Source organism: Papio anubis, chromosome 2 (assembly GCF_008728515.1).
Source record: "Papio anubis isolate 15944 chromosome 2, Panubis1.0, whole genome shotgun sequence".
Taxonomy (NCBI): domain Eukaryota; kingdom Metazoa; phylum Chordata; class Mammalia; order Primates; family Cercopithecidae; genus Papio; species Papio anubis.
The window spans coordinates 96,954,897-96,976,688 of record NC_044977.1 but is presented as its reverse complement, the minus strand read 5'-3'; the positions used below and the strand labels follow the sequence as shown (position 1 = coordinate 96,976,688).

The window sequence follows — 21,792 nt, the reverse complement described above, 5'->3', positions numbered from 1 at the left end:
GGGATGCAAATAGGAATGTGAATTGGTCTCTGCTTATCAGACATGAAAGTAAGCTACTGTGGAATGAGTTATCTGATAGTTTTACAGATGGTTTTTATGGGAATACACAAGACGTATGTGTTCAAAATGCTGAAGTGGTTTGGCTTGGTACTTAAGCCAAAGTAGCCCCTTTTCTAAACTAATGGTATTTCCCCTAACTTGAGGGCATGTGCTCTGTTAATAATCTGAATGAATGTTAGGTTTCTTCTTTGCTGCCACTATATGGATACAAAACCTGAGATTATTTCTTTGATTAAAAGGCAGAAACTCCTGTTTCTTCAGTGTTTTGTCTACTGTATATGAATATGCATAAATAATTAGGGGGTATATCTGAAATGCAGCTATTCAGTTGATAGTTAAATATAAGTGAATTTCAAATTTAATTTCATTTTTAGGCAATTTTTGGGAGTGTTTAAAGTATTTAGTCCCACAGCATTGAAGGTAAAAAAGAGCTTTGATCTTTAAAATTGTGACTATTTGCTTTTTCTGGGAGATTACTAGAGTTGGACCCAAGTTACCTGGTGTGTCATGCTGAGGAGTTCCTACAATACTTTGTCAACTTTTTTTCTACTGAACTTTGAAATGACTTAATATTTCACTTATGTGTTTAATATAGATACCATTAATCCTTCCCTAAGTTCATGATTACTTTTAAAGGAAAAATGATGCCTTTGAGTCTGACTTCAACTCCAAGTTAACAAAAGAATACCACCTTGAAATTATAGGACACTTGACAGTATTCTACAAATTGTCTGCAAAGCTAGAGACCTTAAAATAATGGATTCGGTGGCCACTAAGTTCCTGTTCACTTCTAGGAGTATAATACCCTCATTTGATAGATGTGGAAAGAAGTTAGAAGGTAATATGACTTGCCAAAGACCTTGACCACAGGTTACTTGAGTTTTGTATGAGGTAGGTCTTCCCCCTTAGTTTTGAAACATAGTCATTTAGAATTATTTACTTCAATAAAATGTGTACTTTTAAAAAATAGCTAGCAATAAAAGCTAAAATCATGAGATTGGATACTAGATGGTTTGTAATTTTTGATTGCTCTGAGAATGCTTCCCTTCTCAGAAGTAATAAAATGAAACAGAATTTCTTTTTTATGTTTTCATTAGGTGTCCCTTGCACATACAAAAAAGAACCTGTTCGTATATCTAATGGAAATAAAATATGGACACTGAAGTTCTCTCATAATATTTCAAATAAGACTCCACTTGTCCTTCTACATGGTTTTGGAGGAGGTCTTGGGCTCTGGGCACTGAATTTTGGAGATCTTTGCACCAACAGACCTGTCTATGCTTTTGACCTATTGGGTTTTGGACGAAGTAGTAGACCCAGGTTTGACAGTGATGCAGAAGAAGTGGAGAATCAGTTTGTGGAATCCATTGAAGAGTGGAGATGTGCCCTCGGCTTGGACAAAATGATCTTGCTTGGGCACAACCTAGGTGGATTCTTGGCTGCTGCTTACTCGCTGAAGTACCCATCAAGGTAAGTGGTGGTGACAGAAGAGTGGGATCAAAACTGTGCTTCCAAGTACCAGACTCTAGTTCTCATCTTTGGTGGTTTTAGTGTCTGAGCCTTACAAGGCAGACATTCTCTTAAAGGACCCTATAGACCACACCACAACTGATGACCAATATAGTAGCTGAAATAATCGTGTCAGATCTTCCTATTACATGTACTACATGTTAATAGGCTTGGGAAAGGGCTTTCTATTTGTTAAACTTAGAACTGTAGAAACTTTAATGTATAATTTTAAGCCACAAGTAAAAATTATTTGTTACTATTATCGTTAAATCTATGGATCCAGCAGGCTTTGTCTAATGTTTTCTAAGTTATAGTAAGCTGTAAGGGGAAACCAGAAGGTTAGAAGATGTAGGTACTAGTGCTAGCTTTATGACTTAGAGCAAATCACTTAACATCTAACCTTTAGTTTTCTTTTATCTAAACTATAGAAAATATAACTTCATAGCGTATATCCCAGGGTTTTTTATTATACCATACCCTAACCTTTCTCATTATAAAACATGGAATTAATGAATATTTGCTTCAAAGTCTTTCTAGCATCATCTCCTTTCTTTGTCTTTTTTTTTTTTTTTTTTTTAAAGAGAGAGAATCTCGCTCTGTCACTGAGGCTGGAGTGCAATGGCGTGATCTTGGCTCACTGCAACCTCCGCCTCCCAGGCCCAAGCGATTCTTCTCGAGAGGCCTCAGCCTCTCGAGTAGCTGTGACTACAAGTGCATGCCACCACACTCAGCTAATTTTTGTAGTTTTAGTCGAGACGGGGTTTTGCCATGTTGGCCAGGCTGGTCTTGAACTCCTGACCTCAGGTGATCCACCCCACTCGGCCTCCCCTCTGTGATCTGGGATGACAGACCTGAGCCACTGCACCCAGCCTCTTTACCTTATTTTTAAATGCTGTTTTCTATTATTCATGTTACTACTGTGAGAGAAGGTCACATTTAAGTGCTAAGAAAACAGGAGAAACATTCATCTTTTGGAAAGAAACACCAAAAAATGAATATAGCATTTTTGTGTTGCCAGTGTATTTTTCCATTGGACTGATTTTTAAATCCAAATTTGCAACTGATTTTGACTTTGAGGTCTGTGAGTGAGACATGGGATGATGGTCATTTCAGAGTCTCTGTATATACCTATAAGATCGCCCCATTGCATAACTCTGGGTGTGTGTTCAACACAGAATTTGATGGGTGAAGCAGCAGCCCTGTGTCCCTGAGGTTCTCTTCCTCTGGAACAGCCACTTTTTCTCTATAGACTCTTTAAACTTTAGCATTTATACCTGATTTTTCTGATCTCATGGTCCTATATGTGCTAGACAGTAATAGTCTTGTCAACTGGTGGACCTGTTCTTTAAAAAGAAACGCAAATTTTCTTCTCCTGGTTGGCATTTTGGGGTTACTTTCTTTCTTTTCTTTTTCTTTCTTTTTTTTTTTTTTTTTTTTGAGCCAGAGTCTCACTCTGTCGCCCAGGCTGGAGTGCAGTGGCGCGGTATCTCGGTTCACCACAACCTCCATCTCCCGGGTTCAAGCAATTCTCCTGCCTCAGCCTCCCGAGTAGCTGGGATTACAGGAGCCTGCCACCATGCCAGCTAATTTTTGTATTTTTAGTAGAGACAGGGTTCTACCATGTTGGCCAGGCTGGTCTCAAACTCCTGACCTCAGGAGATCCACCTGCCTTGGCCTCCCAAAGTGTTGGGATTACAGGTGTGAGCCACCGCACCCGGCTGGGGTTACTTTCTTTTATTGTGTCTTACTGTTAGTGACAAACACCTATATGCATTTATGGTGAAAGGAGAAGGAAGTGGATGCCTTTCTGGTACAAGTCAACAGGGCTATTTGTGGGAGTTGAACTTCCTTTGTTTTTTATCAGGTGTGTATTATGTCTGTGTCTGTCTTGTGGTATTTATTCTCTGGAGATGTGACATGGAACTCTGCAGGCTAGACCTTGGTCATTAAACCCTAAGTCTTAGAATCGTGACCCTTCATAGCTCTCTACTGATAAGGTCAGTTGGTAAGAGTTTCAGTTGGTAAGAGTTTCATTTTCAATTGTGAACTGCTCTAAAGAAATAGGGGGTGAAGCTTCAGGGATTCAGAAGGGAATCAACACTTTAAAAACAGCTATAAAAGAGAATAGCAAAAGGTATCTCAAAACAAAGCTAGTGATTCCTGCATTGGATTGATTATATTTTAGAAAATGGTTTTTGAATGTTTGTGTCTAATGCTAGAAATAAAACTAGAGTACTGTATCAGGACCAAGAATCATAAGTAGTAGCAGTAGATGGATATGAGAATGCTTGAAATAATTAGCCTGTCTAAATTTGACTGGTTGCCAACAAAATTTTGAACTGTACGGAGTTTGTTGAATATTCAAATTTATATTCTTAACTGCATAAAACTTAAATTATTAAATACAGGTTAATTTCAAAATAATGATGTTTTCTGGATTTTCAGATATCTCCAATCATGATTATGTCCAGTCAGTCAGAACACCATGGTTGGCACATAGTGGCTGCCTAGTAAATATTTCTTGAATAGGTGATTTTGAAAAAGAGAATTATAAGCTAAGTTCACCTTTTAGCTTACAATTTTTTGTTCTTTTCTCTGTTCTTCTCTTTCCATTTTGCACAGAAGTATCAAGAGATAAGAGCTGGTCATGTCATATCTTTCTAATTTATTTTTGGGAGAAAAATTAGTTTCAGATATGCAAGCATAAGCAGGCAAAGATTTCAGTTTTATGCCTTTTGCCCAGTTAATCTACATGTTAAGTTACTATGTCATAAAAACAGGTTACAGTGGAAATAAAGAGATCATTCTACATGTATGTGTGAGAGAAAGGTATTAGCATGTTTCTTCTAACATTTACACACACATATATATGTATATATAACATACATGAATATTTTACAGAATTAAACAAATTGACCAGCCATTTAAACCAACAACTTTAGTTAGTTTAGAAGTGTGTTAAATCTACTAAATAAAAGTAAAATTTTATAGTTTATTTTTTCCCTATTCTAATAGACCAGATTAATACCCCATTGTAGCATATAATATAGGAAGACTGGAATTAACAATCTCACGGGCTTCCCCTTCTCCCTTGCTTTTTTCTTTCATTGCTGTTCAGTATGGCTTCCCTGGAAAGCACTTCTCTTTAAATGGAGAGGACAGGGAAAAATGAGTAGCTCTTGTCTTTTCTGCAAGGTGCATCGTCTCCTTTGGTGCCCTTTGGTCTTGCTGTCCACAAGTTTATTCATATTACTAATAATGTTGCTTATATTTGTTAACTTTTTATTAAAAGGAATTTTTTTCTCCTTGATCCTGGTTGGGCAAATTTGTACAAGTACAAATTTACATAGATGATCTGATAGTTAATAGTTCAGTAGACTCACAGATCCAAACATTAAACAGGATTAAACAGGACTGAGTACTATAAGTGTTCACCATTATAGCAAACTTCATATTAAGTGATGTTTAGTGTTTGGTGTGTCTTGAAGTTGGCATTCCCACTAAGCAGATGGGGTAGTTGTCAGGGTTGCCTTCTGTGTGATCTGGAATGTTTCACCTGAGCTGGAGAAGCTTCTTTGCAGCACACACATGCTTTCTCTGGTGCAACAGAGCAGTCCGCTTGGTATCAACAAACAGTTACCGAACTACATACTCAGTGCTCATCCAGCTTGCTTTTGATCCAGTAGCATTTTTATTATGCTGTCATGAGATTGAAATGAATCTTTGAGTTTCAGAAAGACTTTTGGTGGGAGTGGGGGGAACGCTAAGAGGAGGGAAAAAGTGGTCTGCAGATCAAATGAAATTCAGATCATTTCTTACACTCACTGTGCCTCTTTCATTTCTTATACTCACTGTGCCTCTTTTGTCTCTCTTTTTTTTCGATAATGGACTTTGAGAATGTTACTTTTTTTTTTTTTTTGGAGATAGAGTCTTACTCTGTTGCACAGTCTGGAGTGCAGTGGCACAATCGTGGCTCACTGCAGTCTTGACCTCCTAGGCTCAACAATCCTCCCATGTAGCTAGTACTACAGGTGTGCCACCATGCCTGGGTAATTTTTTAAATTTTATGTAGAGATGGGGGGTCTCACTATGTTGCCCAGGCCGGTGTCAAACTCCTGGCCTGGAGTGATCCTCCGGCCTCCAAAACTGCCAGGATTACAGGCATGAGCCACCATACCCAGCTGATAATGTTATTTTGTTCTTTGCTTCCTCAGGTGTTGCAAATGTAATCTTTATTTTTTTCTTTTAAGTAAAATGACAGCTCCTTACTTTCTGTTGAATGCATGGAGGGAAAAAACACAAAAACAACGTTGTTTTATTTGTTGGGACTTAGTGTTCCAAGCCATACCTACTTCAGTCTTTGTCTTTTATGGGCAGCTCCATTCTTCCGTTTGTTACTTTTATAGGACAGTTTGAGGAGAAGAATGAAAATGCCTAGTTTAATGCACTTGTTTAAGAAGGATTCTTACTCTAAAGAACAAATAAAAGCTGATCAATTTTTGCCAGCATTTGGATTACAGGCGTGAGCCACTGTGACTGGTCCAGTTTTTCTCTTTTAATTTTCCTTTCCTTCTGGCCCCTGCTGCTCAGGACCCCATTAAAAAGACTATCTGTATTTTGAAGATATTTGTTATAAACTAAGGAAAAGGAGATTATAGAAACTTTAACTTAGAAAGTGTTTAGCAAAGAGATCTATTCCGAGTTACATTAGAGTAAGTTTTGACTAGTCTTTACTTCTCTAGTGAAAAGTTTTTAAATAATTTTATCTGGAATACTTTTCTTTTGCCTGGCTCTGTCTTCTGATTGTACAGAATGGAGTTGAGCAATTTTTGTTGGCCCTCTGCTGTTCTAGGAAAAACTGTTCTACTTGATTTGAAGTTGAAGGTATTTATTTAGTTTTTTGTTCTCCAGGCCTTCCCTTTTCTCTCTCCAGTGGCTTGGAGCCAATGGGAAATACCTGGGGCTAACTTCATTTTGCAAGTGCCTCCTTTGTGCATTGACTAGCGTTCTTTCTGATTATTTTCCTTAAATTCCTTTATACATTTTGATCCTAGGTCTGATTGTTCTCCTTTCTTTGCTGCTTTTTTTTTTTTTTTTTTTTTTCCCCTGAGACAGTGTCTTACTCTGTTGCCCTGGCTGCAGTGCAGTGGCACGATCTTGGCTCACTGCAACCTCCGCCTCCGGGTTCAAGCAATTCTCGTGCCTCAGCCTCCCAAGTAGCTGGGATTACAGGCGTGCACCACCACGTCTGGCTATTTTTTTGTATTTTTTGTAGAGACGGGGTTTCACCATGTTGGCCAGGCTGATATTGAACCCCTTGCCTCAAGTGATCCTCCTAACTCAGCCTCCCAAAGTGTTGGGATTACAGGCATGAGCCACCACACCTGACCTGACTGTTGTTCTTGTTGCATTATTTCCGATTGGTAGCTGTCTTTAAATCTCATGAAGGTCAGGCTTATCTATCCTTGTTAGCATTTAGACCAAGTGAAATCAGGTCCCAGTGTGTTGGTACAGGTATTGTCCACTGCTTTGCCCTTAAGGGTGTACTCTGCTCACCATCTTCAAACTCAAGGCCAATTCTAATGACTAACGTTAAGAAGAATGCCTTTTTATATTTCAAAACTGATGAGCTGTTCTGTTGTTCCTGCTCTGCTGGTTCTTTATTTTTCTTGTGGTTTAAACCAGTCTCTGGTTCTTGACAAGGATGTCTAATAGGATGACTCGCATGTGCTGTCTGGTTGGACCCATTCTTTACCCTAAATGTGAACTAACAATCCCAGCAGGGAACCCTCTCTGGAATATTAAAGAGTAGAGTTTAGCTAATTATAGTTTAGATGTACATTAAAGCCCAGTAACTCCTATCAAGTGAGGACATAATATTTTTACTAGAAGTAGAGGTTAGAAGATAGCTTGGGACCTTGGTCTGGTGCAACGTTGTAGTCACCTGTGATCAAGCTCTTCTGAAGAATAAATACCTGTCTTTCCATGTTCCCTGGAATAAATTCTACTCTTGTAGTCTTCCTATTCTTGCTACTGTAACTAGCTTACATTTACTGAATATTTACCTTTTGATAGCCACTAACCTGAGTGCTTTGCATGGTCTATCTTATTTAAAATACCTAAAACCAAAAATAAGGAACAATTATTTTCTGGGGTTTTTACATGTAGTAAAAGCAGATGATATATAACTACAGTTAACTACAGTTTAGATGTTGTAGAGTTTTTAAAAATTATGTTCAAACTTTTTTTACTATAGCCCTTCTATATTGTTTGGATTAGAAAAATACAATTGTATCACCCCACAAAACTTGTTTCAGACACCCATGCACACATATATTAATATAATTTTGTGGCCAATATTCAATGCTTATGATTTATTTTTCTGTTCCAGACAGTATAATTTTATTTAGAAAAGACTAGACTGGTTGTTGACTATCTAAATAGATTTTGTTACTGAATAATGAGATTAATAAATAGGAGTGATGTTCTGATGTCATCTGGGGGACCGGAAAAATCAAGTTGGATATGCTTATGCTATGATTATACTTTATAAAATTTGTATATGCTTAATAGACTAGGACCAAAAGAAAACATGGAAAAGCATATTAATCCAAATGTTTGCCAAGCATCTGCCACGTCCTAAGCCTCATACTAGGTTATGAAGACATAGAACTGATCAATTGTAGGGACAGTAGAACTGAGCAATTGTAGGGACATTCACTCCTTTTCAAAAAGGAACTGAAAGGTCATCTGCCTTAGTATATATACTTTGCATACTTTGTTAAACTGGCATTTTCACCTAGGGATGAAATTTTGAAGATCATATTTAAAAGGCAAACCAGAACTAAGGCAAAAACAGTCACCTAGAGACAGATGAGACTTCTGTCAAGTTTTCCTTTGTCCTCCTGTTTTTGGGTTAGCAGGTCAGAAAGAGTTTAGAGCAGACTGAGCAAGATCCATTAACAAATTTGTGACAAAAATTTAACAATTGTTTAGGGTAGGGTATGTTTTAATGAAGAGTTCATTTTTCTCTTTGGGAAGTAAATCAATAGTGAATAATAGTGGCTGTTTCTTAACATGAATCTTTGCTGCTTTCAACTAGGTGGCTGTCTCGTTAGTTCCACTCATACCTGTTAGGCCTCTTCCTTCCCCTACCCCCCACATCTTATTGTGGGCTGTAATTAAAGGAATTTAGGGCCGGGTGCAGTGGCTCAGGCCCATAATCCCAGCACTTTGGGAGGCCAAGGTGGGTGGATCATGAGGTCAGGAGTTTGAGACCAGCCTGAGCAACATGGTAAAACCCCGTCTCTACTAAAAATACAAAAATTAGCTGGGCGTGGTAGTGCATGCCTGTAATCCCAGCTACTCAGGAGACTGAGGTAGGAGAATCACTTGAACCTAGGAGGCAGAGGTTGAAGTGAGCTGAGATTGCGTCACTGCGCTCCAGCCTGGGCGACAGAGTGAGACTCCATCTCAAAAAATAAAAAATAAAAAGGAATTTAGGAAGTGGTCAAAATATAAGAGATAGTCTTTGCCATTAAAAAACAAAGCAAAACACTCATTTCCAACCTCTTTCTGATACACTATTAGAAAATGTTCTCATATGAAATTTTTAGGCTGTGAAGGCATACTTCATAATTATATGAAACTCATTTATCACATATCTTCATACATCTTTATGGTTATAGTCTACATATGTTCTCAGTGCTGTGAAATCTAGAGTATACTATTAGGACCGACCTTGAGAGTTAATAAAGGTTAAGTTTTGCCTTTACTAATATGTCTATCTTACGTTGACTAGCCTATTTTTAGAAAACAAAGCCTTCTGCCCAATTCCTTGTCAGCATCTGTTAGTATGCTGGAGTAGAGAAATGTGGGTTTCAGCCCTAGTTCTGTGTTAACTAATGTTATATACCAGAGCAGGTCGTGTAGTACATCTCAGCTTCCTTCTTATCTAAGATGAAAGATTGCACCCAATATTCTCTAAGGGACCATAGAGCTCTGTGCTCTAAAGCTTTCTGTCTGAAAAAGAGCAGTCAACAGTATGGACCTGTTACTAACTCATTCTTATGCATGCTGACAACAATAACAGAATAGATTTTATATGAGGAATAGTACCATCTGTGCCCATGTTTTAGTTTCTTTACCTTTCTGTTTCAATTATAACTTAGGAAAGGGACTTTAGAGTCATTGTCAGTTTATCCTTGGGAGATTTTTGGCTGGCATTTCTTGGCTGGTTTGGTTACAGTTGAACATTGTATTGTTTCAGAAGGATCTTTGTACTTTGTTTAGAATCTTTATGATGTATAAAGTATGATGCAACTACATGGAAGTACTGCTGATAGTTCTGGTTTTCCTTCGTTGGGAAGAAGTTTCATAAGATGGAAAAATTAAAATGATTAACAATAAGAAATAATTGTATATGAAGTTGTACTAAAGATTTTCTATCTCTTGGTCAATGAAAAAGAAAATTGGGAAAGAATTGGGAACAGAACCTAATGTTAGTATAGCATGAAATCATGGATAAGGTAGATAGACGTGTTCTTTTTCAACAGTTCTAGAATCCCAAACTAAGGAGTGTTTTCAGTCCACATTACGTTATCCTCATGTTTATGAAAAGTTAATTTAAAGTACTTTTGAACCCACTTTAAGTCCTTAACTTCACTTAAATTTTTAGGATGGTTGATTCATAGGAGATAACTATTGTTGGTATCTGAGGCTATTTTATAAGAATGTGATATTGGGCCGGGCGCAGTGACTCACGCCTATAATCCCAGCACTTTGGGAGGCCGAGGCGGGCGGATCACGAGGTCAGGAGATCGAGACCATCCTGGCTAACACGGTGAAACCCCGTCTCTACTAAAAATACAAAAAATTAGCCAGGCGTGGTGGTGGGCACCTGTCGTCCCAGCTACTCAGGAGGCTGAGGCAGGAGAATGGCATGAACCTGGGAGGCAGAGGTTGCAGTGAGCCGAGATCGCGCCACTGCACTCCAGCCTGGGTAACAGAGCGAGACTCTGTCTCAAAATAAAATAAGATAAAATAAAATAAAATATAAAAAATAAATAAAAAAGAATGAGATATTGATCTTTGGCCATTTTTGCAGTGTCAGCCGTGATATAAATGGAACCATTGGATTTTTCTGAGTAGCCAGTGATCTACATCATCTCCCAGATTGTAACTTAAATAACAAATGCCCTTTTTTCTTTTTCTCAATAAACACAGTTGTGTACTCTATACATCTTTTATTATCCACATTTAGATATATTAAAAATAAAGCCCTCTTTCTACCATACACCGCTTAGATCCTACTGAATCTCGAAAGTTTACACAGGATAAGAGCATAATACGACCTGTTCCGCCATTAGTCTTTAACGTGAAGATTTTTGAAGGTGGTTCGTTCTACCTTTGTTTTATAAATCATGCTAGCTCTTTATAGACTTAGGGTGATTTTACCAAATGAACTTAAATCTGTTCTTTCCCCCAACAGGGTTAATCATCTCATTTTAGTGGAACCTTGGGGCTTCCCTGAACGACCAGACCTTGCTGATCAAGACAGACCAATTCCAGTTTGGATCAGAGCCTTGGGAGCAGCATTGACTCCCTTTAACCCTTTAGCTGGCCTAAGGATTGCAGGACCCTTTGGTGAGTGCTTATGTTCTAGGAAAGCAAGATGTTTGTAGATTATCAGAAGAGAATTCACTATTGTTAGTCAAAATCTTAAAAAAAATCCTCAACCCTTACTTTTTCTCCTCTTCCTCTAATAAGTACCATGTCTTGCACAAAGATGAATGCAACTAGGCTCTTCTCCTCAAAGGGGACTCTTTATGTTGTAAACATTACAAATAATTAGCAAAGCAGAAAAGGAGGGAAATGCTGAGGATGAGGTTAGTTAGTCCTCAACACTCTAAAAAAAGCCAGACAAGCAGAGTGTTTTGGGGAGGATATAAGGACCTCTGCTAGTCCAGGGCCTGGGAGAAGTGTAGCATGTTGCCCTGTTGACGAGCATTGGAGAACATTTGGCCAATTGATGATACCATTTGGTAGATCATAAAACCTGATTTGATTTACCCTGGGGGGGATAACAGGTACCACCACACTCACAGATTCTTCCCTTATCTATGTCAGAATGTTGGAAAGATAAAGTTATTTTTTCCACAACATTTTAGGGACTCCTGATGTATATTTCTGGTCATATTTTGAGGCACCAATGTTTAGTCCCTGATTGACTTTTATTTGATTCTCAGCAGTTCTGTCTCAGCCCCATAGCCATGGGAATTTCCTTCCCTCATTGTCACAGATAATGATGTTCCGAACTTCTGCCTTTCCCCTGTACAACTTGTATGAGTTTGGAGTACTTTTAGTTGTAAGTAACTCAATACCCAAGTGGCTTAAATTATAAGGCCTTTTATTATTTCCTTAATAAGCAAACTGGAGATAGGTTTTAGCACTTGTTCTGGTTGCTTGCTCATTGATGTTAGGATTTGGGTCTGTGTCTGTGATTTTCTTGACTTTTTTCCTCACGGGGGTTTGATGCCTGCCATGGCATTAAGCATCATCTCACAAATCAGCACTCTGATTTGTGAGCAAAAAGAAAGAAAAGCATGGAAAATGGTCCTTGTCTCCATAATGCTTTGTCAGGGAAGAAAGTCCTCTCTGGAAGGCTCCAGCCAACCTCCCCTTATGACTGTGCCCTCCTAGTCCTTCCACCAGCAAAGAAGAAATTTCTGTGATGGACCAATCATGATTTGTTCCCAGGGCCTGCTTTCCTGGGCGTGTTGCTGCCTAATTGATACTATAGAAAAGGTGTGTTCTAACCAGGTGCTGTGGCTCACACCTGTAATCCCAGCACTTTGGGAGGCTGAGGTGGGCAGATCACTTGAGGCCAGGGTTCGAGACCAGCCTGGCCAACATGACAAATCCCCATCTCTACTAAAAATACAAAAAAACTAGCCAGGCATGGTGACACACACCTGTAATCCCAGCTACTCAGGAGAAGAGGCTGAGGCACAAGAATTACTCAAACCTGGGAGGTAGATGGAGGTTGTGGTGAGCCAAGGTTGTGCCACTGTACTCCAGCCTGGGCAACAGTGCAAGACTCTGTCAAAAAAAAAAAAAAGAAAGAAAGAAAGGAAAGATGGGTTCTGTTAGCAAGAAAAGAGAAGAGGCATGGGGGTATGGAGGAGGGTGTGGGATTAACTGTCATGCAGGTTACTGTAAATGCTGTTCCCTTTTGCCCACCCCTGGCCCTCCTTGCCCTAGTGCCTTCTCTTTGGATGGGGAGAGCAGTGGGACTGCGGGACTTAGAGGAGGGTATGGGGGTTGAATTGGTGACCACACTTTACTCAGTGCTCTTACAGATGGCACATTTTGCCTACCTGCAGTCTTTCAGCCCTCCCCAGTAGAGCCACTCCTCAGTATGATCCTCCTCTGGTAAACTACTTAAGAGCTTCGTTTAATCTTTATAACCCTGAAATAGAAATAGATTTTACTAGATCACAGGTACACAAATAACAATTATGGGAAAAGTAAAGATGAAGAGAAGTTAGGAGAAGTGATGGGCAAGGGAGGACACCTAGGAGAGGCTCTTTAAAGCCATGCCCTCAGCCTCCCATTATTGCTTGCACTTGGGGGTGGGAAGGTGATGTAGAATCAACTGCATGAGAGAATTTCTTGGTGGAGCTGTGTAATTCATCACAGATGGGAAGAGAGGGCCAGTAGAGAAGTAAAGCCTTGCTGGAGTTAATGGGGTAGTGGTACCAGAAAGGGAGACCAGTCAGTCTCTGGGGCCTCAGAATGGAAAAATGTGACTAGAGGAAAGCTTCTGCTCTTCATCCTCTTTCCCTTGTGGGCCTTGCCCTGGGCTTTTTCTTTTTTTCTTTTTTTTTTTTTTGAGACAGAGTCTTGCTCTGTCGCCCAGGCTGGAGTGCAGTGGCGCGATCTCTGCTCACTGCAAGCTCTGCCTCCTGGGTTCATTCCATTCTCCTGCCTCAGCCTCCCGAGTAGCTGGGACTACAGGCGCCTGCCACCACGCCTGGCTAATTTTTGTATTTTTAGTAAAGACAGGGTTTCACTGTGTTAGCCAGGAAGGTCTTGATTTCCTGACCTCGTGATCCGCCTGCCTCGGCCTCCCAAAGTGCTAGGATTACAGGCGTGAGCCACCGCGCCCAGCCTTTTCTTTTCTTTTTTTTTTTTGAGACGGAGTCTCACTCTGTCACCCAGGCTAGAGTGCAGTGGCGCGATCTTGGCTCACTGCAACCTCCACCTCCCAGGTTCAAGTGATTCTCCTGCCTCAGCCTCCTGAGTAGCTGGGATTACAGGTGCACGCCCGGCTAATTTTTGTATTTTCAGTACAAATACAAAATGGGGGTTTCACCATGTTGGTTAGGCTGGTCTCAAACTCCTGACCTTGTGATACGCCCGCCTCGGCCTCCCAAAGTGCTGGGATTACAGGCGTGAGCCACTGCTCCCGGGCGCCCTTGGCTTTTTCTGGAGTGGGGCTGTGTGCACCACCAGGGATAACCTTAGCAGGGGGTCTTGCTAGGGTCCCAAGAAAAAAATGAATTTATTTTCACACATAAATAATTATATATACTAGTTTACTTCATTTGGATGTTAATGTGTTGTAATTATGGAAGAAATACAAGTTAATACATTAATTTTATGTGTGAGCTACTCACTGGCCACATTTAAAGAATTTATTTACCTACAAAAGTGCCTTCTAACTTACATGTTTTTGAGGCCCTAAAGCACATCTGCAAGTCAAAATACAATACTTTTTAATTCTTATATTAATATTTCCTTGGGGATCTTTAGGAGGACAGCTATCAGAATGTGTGCTTTTCACCACCTACAATATATATTTGAATACATATATATGTGTGTGTGCACATAACAGTCATTACACAGACAAGCACTAAAACTTTGTATATTATTTAGTTGATAAGTTAATTATAATTTAAAACATGCATTTTTAAAATTTCCTGTTAAATAGGTTTAAGTCTAGTGCAGCGTTTAAGGCCTGATTTCAAACGGAAGTATTCTTCAATGTTCGAAGACGATACTGTGACAGAATACATCTACCACTGTAATGTACAGACTCCAAGGTGAGGGTTAGGTTTCTCAATTCACTGTGTGTGTGTGTTTTAGACTATTTTTTTTTTAAATATTTGTTTATTTATTTGAGATGGAGTTTTGCTCTTGTCGCCCAGGGTGAAGGGCCATGGCTTCATTTTGGCTCACTGCAACGTCTGCGTCCCGTGTTCAAGCGATTCTCCTGCCTTAGCCTCCGAAGTAGCTGGGATTACAGGCATGCGCTGCCACGCCCAGCTAATTTTTTTGTATTTTTATTAGAGACGGGGTTTCTCCATGTTGGTCAGGCTGGTCTTGAACTTCTGACCCCAGGTGATCCGTCCACCTCGGCCTCCCAAAGTGGCATGAGCCACCGTTCCCGGCCTTTTTTTAAAAATATATCAGTGGTCCAGAAGATTTTTGTCAGTAGTTAAATTACTGAATTTAAAAGGACATGTGTCTAATACATTTTATTTTACTCATCTATTCTTAGAGTACCCACCGTATAAAACATTGTGCTGAGTTCTGATGGCGGATTAAAAAGTGAGATGTTCACTCTTCCCTCAAAGTTCTTATGAATAAGTTATAGAAGTCTTGGTCTTGGGCATCTCCAAGAGACGGTTTGAGTTGAGAGTTGAAGAATTTCACATGAAGTATTTCCCAAACTGAGTATGAATGTTTCATCAAAAAAAGAAAAAAGGGTGCCAGATTAAACAAAAGTAAATGGGTGTCTGTACTATGAATTATCCTTTACTATACCAAAGGGTATTGAATCTCCCAAGTGAATGGGAGATGCTGTGTAGTATTTTTCAAGTCCATTTGATGATTGTACTCCTGAACAACTCTAAACATCTGTAGGTCAGCCTTAGAAATGCAGCTGCAGAGGGTGAGGCGGAAGTGAGGGATTCTGCATGTATTTTAACAGTGATTAGAAGGAGAGAGACAGAATGGGGCATAGTAGCAGAGGGAGCAAGAGGGCCAAATGTATTTTTTACAAATACTACTTATGGATGTTGGGTGAAAAGTACCAGTAGAGAAAACATAGCCTGACGACAGTGGTGAACTAGGAGGAGGCCAAACGATAAGGCCCTAGAGTTTCTAGGAGGAGCAACAAGAATAGAGTGCAAAGATGAGAGCTACAGTTCTCATGCTATGTCATGTACTGAAATTATTGGGGGTACTTGTTAAAATGTGACTCCTGAGGCTAATTTCTAAGACTGAGACTAGCATTTCTGGGCTGCATCTCTAACAAATACTCTGGTGATTCTGCATAGGTGGGTCATGGAGCACACTTTAAGACAGAGAAGTGGTATCTCATCCTTTCTAAGACTGAGGTTTGGATGAAAGGCTAAGAGGGGAGATGCAGAGGTGGCCTCCCTCCCTTTTATTTCCTCCCTCACTTTTGGCAGATAATATGTACACCTACTTTATTAAAAAGATTGAGGCCATGGTAGCTATTTATAGGTGTAGCTGTAGCCTCAGTCTTTTTAATAAAGTAGGTTAGAGGTTCTCTGCCAAGAGTGAAGGAGGCTAGAGGTTCAAGGTCCTCAAGAGATTGAGGTTTTGTGACTTGCTAGGCAGTCAGATCTTGTGGATTAGGTGAACACATTGATTGACTTGCTCCAACAGCGGTTTTTAGGGGTCTGCCCCAGGAACATCATTCCTTTTCCTGCATGGTCTAAGTTTTGCTCTTCACGTCCTCTTATTTCATGATTACATGTGTTCATGTAGTCCTAGTTTGTTACCTTTCTTGTGGTGAGACTTGAATTCCTCATAGAAGGCAAGTTAGAACTTTGTCTAGTTCTGTAAGAATAGCAGAAGTGGCCGGGCATGGTGACTCACGCCTGTAATCCCAGCACTTTGGGAGACCGAGGTGGGCGGATCACAAGGTCAGGAGTTTGAGACCAGCCTGACCAACATGGTGAAACCCCATCTCTACTGAAAATACAAAATTTAGTTGTGCGTGCCTCTAATCCCAGCTACTCAGGAGGCTGGGGCAGGAAAATTGCTTGAACCCGGGAGGCAGAGGTTGCAGTGAGCCAAGATTGTGTAGCTGCACTCCAGCCTAGGCAACAGAGCGAGACTCCATCTCAAAAAAAAAAAAAAAAAAAAAAAAAAAAAATAGCAGAAGTGACAGCAAATAGACCTATCCTGAGAGTTTGCAAGAATGTATTATCTGAGTTTCTTAACTTGGTAATGGTTTTGGCATTGCAGGTGAAATGCTGGTGCCATGAACCTGGGGATAAGCTACCTTCTACATCAGTTTAAATAAGGGTGAAAAAACGTATTTTTAACTATCTCCACAATAAATAATTTAATGATAGAAAATTAAGTTGTACATTTTGGTTTACAGGAAAACTTTTTAAAAAATCAGCTAAAGTATACAGCAGCCTTGCTTATCTAACAGTGATCTGTGAGATTTGTTCCTTACACTATCTCATAAATTATTGTCTATTTAAGCTGAGGTTTTTCTTAAGTGCTGGAAAAGCTAAATATGAATGTGTTTTGATAGAAGTGACAGTGCAATGCATACTCATTCCCAAAAATCATACATTGTGATTTTCTCCTTGCCGTTAAAGTGGTGAGACAGCTTTCAAGAATATGACTATTCCTTATGGATGGGCAAAAAGGCCAATGCTCCAGCGAATTGGTAAAATGCACCCTGACATTCCAGTTTCAGTGATCTTTGGCGCCCGCTCCTGCATAGATGGCAATTCTGGCACCAGCATCCAGTCCTTACGACCACATTCATATGTGAAGACAATAGTAAGTGTGTGACTTGATTTGGGTTTTTAGGTATGAGTGAAGTCTGTTTTATTATCTCCTTTAAAAGAGGTTTTAGGTCATCCTGGTGTTACAGGTCATCTAAGCTATACCTGCAGCCTCAGTCAGGGACCTGATACCACATGTGTTGGGTGCAGGGTTTGGCCTGCATACATCTTCATGTCCAAACCATGAACCACCTTTCTGAGTGACTTTTCCTGTCCCTAGAGCCACAGCATTAAGAGAGAGGGACAGAGGGACTGGTCCAGTAGCTCTTAAAGTAATTCCCACCTCACAAGGCAGCACAGTCTCACTTTTTTCAGTTTCTCTATTGACACTTTTATTAGTGGTCAATTTAGTGTTTTTTGCGTATTAAAATTGTATGTAGATTCAATCAGTAGATTTTTCTATTCTCAGATCCTTTTAATGGATATACTTAATAGTCACTATAGATTATTGTTATTTTTTATCATGTGTTTTATTTAAATATAGTGGCTCTCACTTTTCTTACTAAGTGTCTTTGCTTATATATCATTGTGTTTTATTAAATGCTTTTACTCACTAACCACCTGAATGCTTTTCCTTATCCAGGCTATTCTTGGGGCAGGACATTATGTATATGCAGATCAACCAGAAGAATTCAACCAGAAAGTAAAGGAGATCTGTGACACTGTGGACTGAACACACTGAAGCTCTGATGGGAAAACCTGGTTACTGATACAGTTGTTCAGCAATAATTCATAGTATATGCTGAAGAGTAATGAATACAACACAAGAACCAGGCAGCCTTATTGACTATACTTTGCACATGTTTTCTTTAGGAATTCACTCGCACATTTAAACCAGTTAGTGCCTTCTAGAAGAATGGCTTTCCTTTCTCCTACCCAAAATTAAAATATACAAGTCTCTAAATTTAATACCTTTAAATAAAAGGTTATTTGTCCCTCTCATGTACTGAAAAACTAATTTTTCAGCTGAAAAATTTTTAATCTAATTTTGCTAATCAGTTACTTTTTATATTGCAATCTATATTGCCAATTTAGGAAGTGATTTCTGAGTCTCTTACACTGTAAAGGTGCACTTTATTTTCTTTGTCTTCCCCATCATGTATTTATTGTGTCTGATGACTGATATTAATCTAAATTCAATGTGTTTTTATGTAAAAAAATCTGTCAGTTGTTTAGAATATTTCACTTTGTTTTTGAAATGGAGCGACAAGGCAGAGTTTTGGTTAAAGGATGGGAGTTGATCACTATCATTACTTTTTCTAGTTTACCTCTTTTTTATATTTAAGGCTGCTAAGCCATGTTCAGCATTTTAAATGTGGTCTATCCTGACATACACAGTGTATAACAACATAACTCCTTGGAACCTCCTATGTGTGGTATGATTCTACACTTCCAAGGAACATGACTTTAATACTTCAGTGATTCAGGTACTGAAAAGCCTTAGCTAAAAGGCTGTTCTTTGTTTCTCCCTTTCATACTATTCTTTTCCATGACCCAGGATACAGCAAATGAAACAAATTTCTTCACTTAAGGGGATATTAAGACTGTTACTTCCTAGTAAGCTGAGTAATATCATATTTTTATTAACATCTAACTTTTGTAGATGGGTGCTAAAAATGCATACATTTTAACCACTAAAATAGAAAAACAGGTGGTGCTATTATGTCTCATGGCACCAGAAATGAGCTAGCACTTGGGTTTGTTGTTGTTGTTGTTTATTAAGAGTATTGTGTTAATTAAATCATTACATACTTGAAGTTATATTACAAAAATTCTAAAAGGTTGATTGAACTATTTTTTTAGGAACTACCATCAACTGTAGAATTTTCTTGCAGTTTTAAAATGAGGAAAACTTCTTTGAAACTGTGAAAAAGCTCCATGTGGTAACTGGCTGCTGAGAAAACCCTTCACCAAAAAAATAAATAAAAATTGAATAGGATTGTCATCAAGAAGGCATCTTTGGCTAACATTGCTTGTCCAGGAGAAAGGTAGCTATGTAAATAAAAACAGTGAACTAGAGCAAATAGTGGTTTAATGGCTTTGTTATTGCATTTTAAAAATGGTTAATTAGGGAATTTGTAGTTGTTAGGAAATGTAAGGTTGTATCACTGTTGATTAACTGCCAGAAAGACTGAATGTTCTGTTTTCAACATTTCTCCCCCACAAAAGAATAGACAAATTATACTGAAGCATGATATAAACATCTTCCCAATGAACAATTTGTCTCACTTGTCAGATTAACTAGGTTAGTGTAGGAAGGCAGCATGAGCGCCAAGATGTATTGTCTGATTTCTCTACCTTAAGAACAATAATAGTCTTTTTTTTTTTTTTTTAAATGGAGTCTCGCTCTGTCGCCCAGGCTGGAGTGCAGTGGCACAATCTCGGCTCACTGCACGCTCTGCCTCCCAGGTTCACGCCATTCTCCTGCCTCACCCTCCCAAGTAGCTGGGACTACAGGCACCCGCCACCACCACGCCCAGCTAATTTTTTTTGTATTTTTAATAGAGGCGGGGTTTCACCGTGTTAGCCAGGATGGTCTCGATCTCCTGACCTTGTGATCCACCCGCCTTGGCCTCCCAAAGTGCTGGAATTACAGGCTCACTGAGCCACCGCGCCCAGCCAATAATAGTCTTTTTAGTTAGTATCTTGGATGGCCAAGTTTCAAACCTGTATGTGGTACAAATAATTTGGGTAATATTTTTGGTTTTTTGTTTTACACACTCTCTAATCTCAATTATCCTTTGCTGGGAGAATGACAGGTTTCACTTATACAGGAAGGTTTTTGCACAGGAAATTTGGTCCCAGCCCTTGGAAGGAAGAAGTTCCTTGGTTTACTTAATGAATGGAGTTTCTGGCCACAGATGTACCAGGTGATTCAAGAAAAAGATATACCCGAATATCAAGTGATACTTTATTTTCCTACAGACTGAATTTGCTTTATATGAAAGATGTTGTAACTCTTTTTAAAGTTAGATTTTCCCCTGAGGTGTAGTATATGTAATTTTGTGAAGATTGAGCTAGAAGGGAAGTTCACAATCCTCACATTTAAAAAAATATAATGGGTGCTAAATGTTTTCTTAAAAATCTATTACAGCATTTGATCTTTGCCTACTTATGCACAGCGTACTTTTATTTTATTTTACAGAATAAATTTTCCTGTGATAGTCACTATAAGACAGCTGTGTATTTTCTTAAGTCTTTTGTATGGACCAGTCTCTGTATAATAGTTAACTACAGGACCATGGATCCAGTGAATGTTCAGTAAATGCTGCTGCTGTTCTTAGGGAAGGCTACTCTGGGTGTTGTGGCTGCCATACATGGCTTTACCTGTGTCCATGCATTCCCTTGAGATGATTTCTGTTTTCTTCTTTTTTTTTCTAAGACTAATATTCCAACAAAAAAGTTGCCTAAAGTTGGTTTTAGAATATGATTTGCAGAACACTTTTGAAATGTCTTCATTCATATATATAATATATATTTATATTTAAAGGGCCATACCTGATTTCAATAAAACAAGAAGTTTTTCCTTATACCAAGGTACTGGAAAGAATAAACAAAAATAGCTGGGAGATGCCTAGAAAGGAACAATGTGGAAGGAGGGATAACTCTATTAAATATTATAACATAATGTTTACAATATGAGAAAGTCTAGGAATTTAGTACATGATAAAGGAAGCATCTCATTCAGAGAAAAAGGCTTTAAAAATGGTGTTGAGACAAGTGTGGTTAACCATCTGGAAAAAAAATAAAATTGAATCAATTTCTCACAGGGTACACAGGACAAAATCTGAATAGATCAAAGACCCAGTGTTTAAAATGAAACCCTCTTTCTAACTAGAAGAAAACATAGGTGAATTGTTGTATAATCTGACAGAAAAACTTTCTTAGGACTGAAAATTCAGAAGCAATAAAAAGAAAAGTCTATAGAAGAATTTTCAGCCAGATGCAGTGGCTCATGCCTGTAATTCCAGCATTTTGAGAGGCTGAGGCAGAAGGACTGCTTGAGACCAGGAATTCAGAACCAACCTGGGCAACCTAGTAGGACTGGCTCTACAAAAAAAAAAAAAAAATTTAAGTACCTGGGCTGGGTTCCACCTACTTGGGAGGCTGAGGTGGGAGGACTGTGAGCCCAGGAGTTTGAGGATGCAGTAAGCCACTGCACTTCAGCCTGGGTGACAGAGAAGAAGAAATATTTTTTTGGATAGCTGAAAATATTTGCAGCATTTATCACAGAGGGCTAATTGTAGCCCCACATATGAAGAATTTTAAACTTTGAGAAGAACCTGAAGATTAGGCAAAAAGATATGAACAGTTCACAGAAAATAAAATGCAAATGGCCTTTAAACATATGAGGATATGCGTAAAAAGACAAATGCAAAAT

General features: G+C 39.0%; 1 protein-coding gene across 3 annotated transcripts in view; it reads left to right on the top strand.

The window, feature by feature from the left end:
* ABHD5 (abhydrolase domain containing 5) overlaps window positions 1–19,430 on the top strand; it is a 30,247-nt gene extending 10,817 nt beyond the window's left edge. For 2 of the 3 annotated variants that reach the window (XM_003894588.4, XM_009201054.3), the window contains exons 3-7: window positions 1,158–1,530; window positions 11,060–11,214; window positions 14,564–14,675; window positions 17,220–17,406; window positions 17,995–19,430. In XM_003894588.4, coding sequence (XP_003894637.1) covers window positions 1,158–1,530; window positions 11,060–11,214; window positions 14,564–14,675; window positions 17,220–17,406; window positions 17,995–18,084 — 917 coding nt within the window. In that variant the 3' untranslated portion in view covers window positions 18,085–19,430. The remainder of the gene's footprint in view (window positions 1–1,157; window positions 1,531–11,059; window positions 11,215–14,563; window positions 14,676–17,219; window positions 17,407–17,994) is intronic. The other variant, XM_031663428.1, reaches the window with a different exon arrangement.
* The last annotated feature ends 2,362 nt before the right edge of the window (window positions 19,431–21,792 follow it).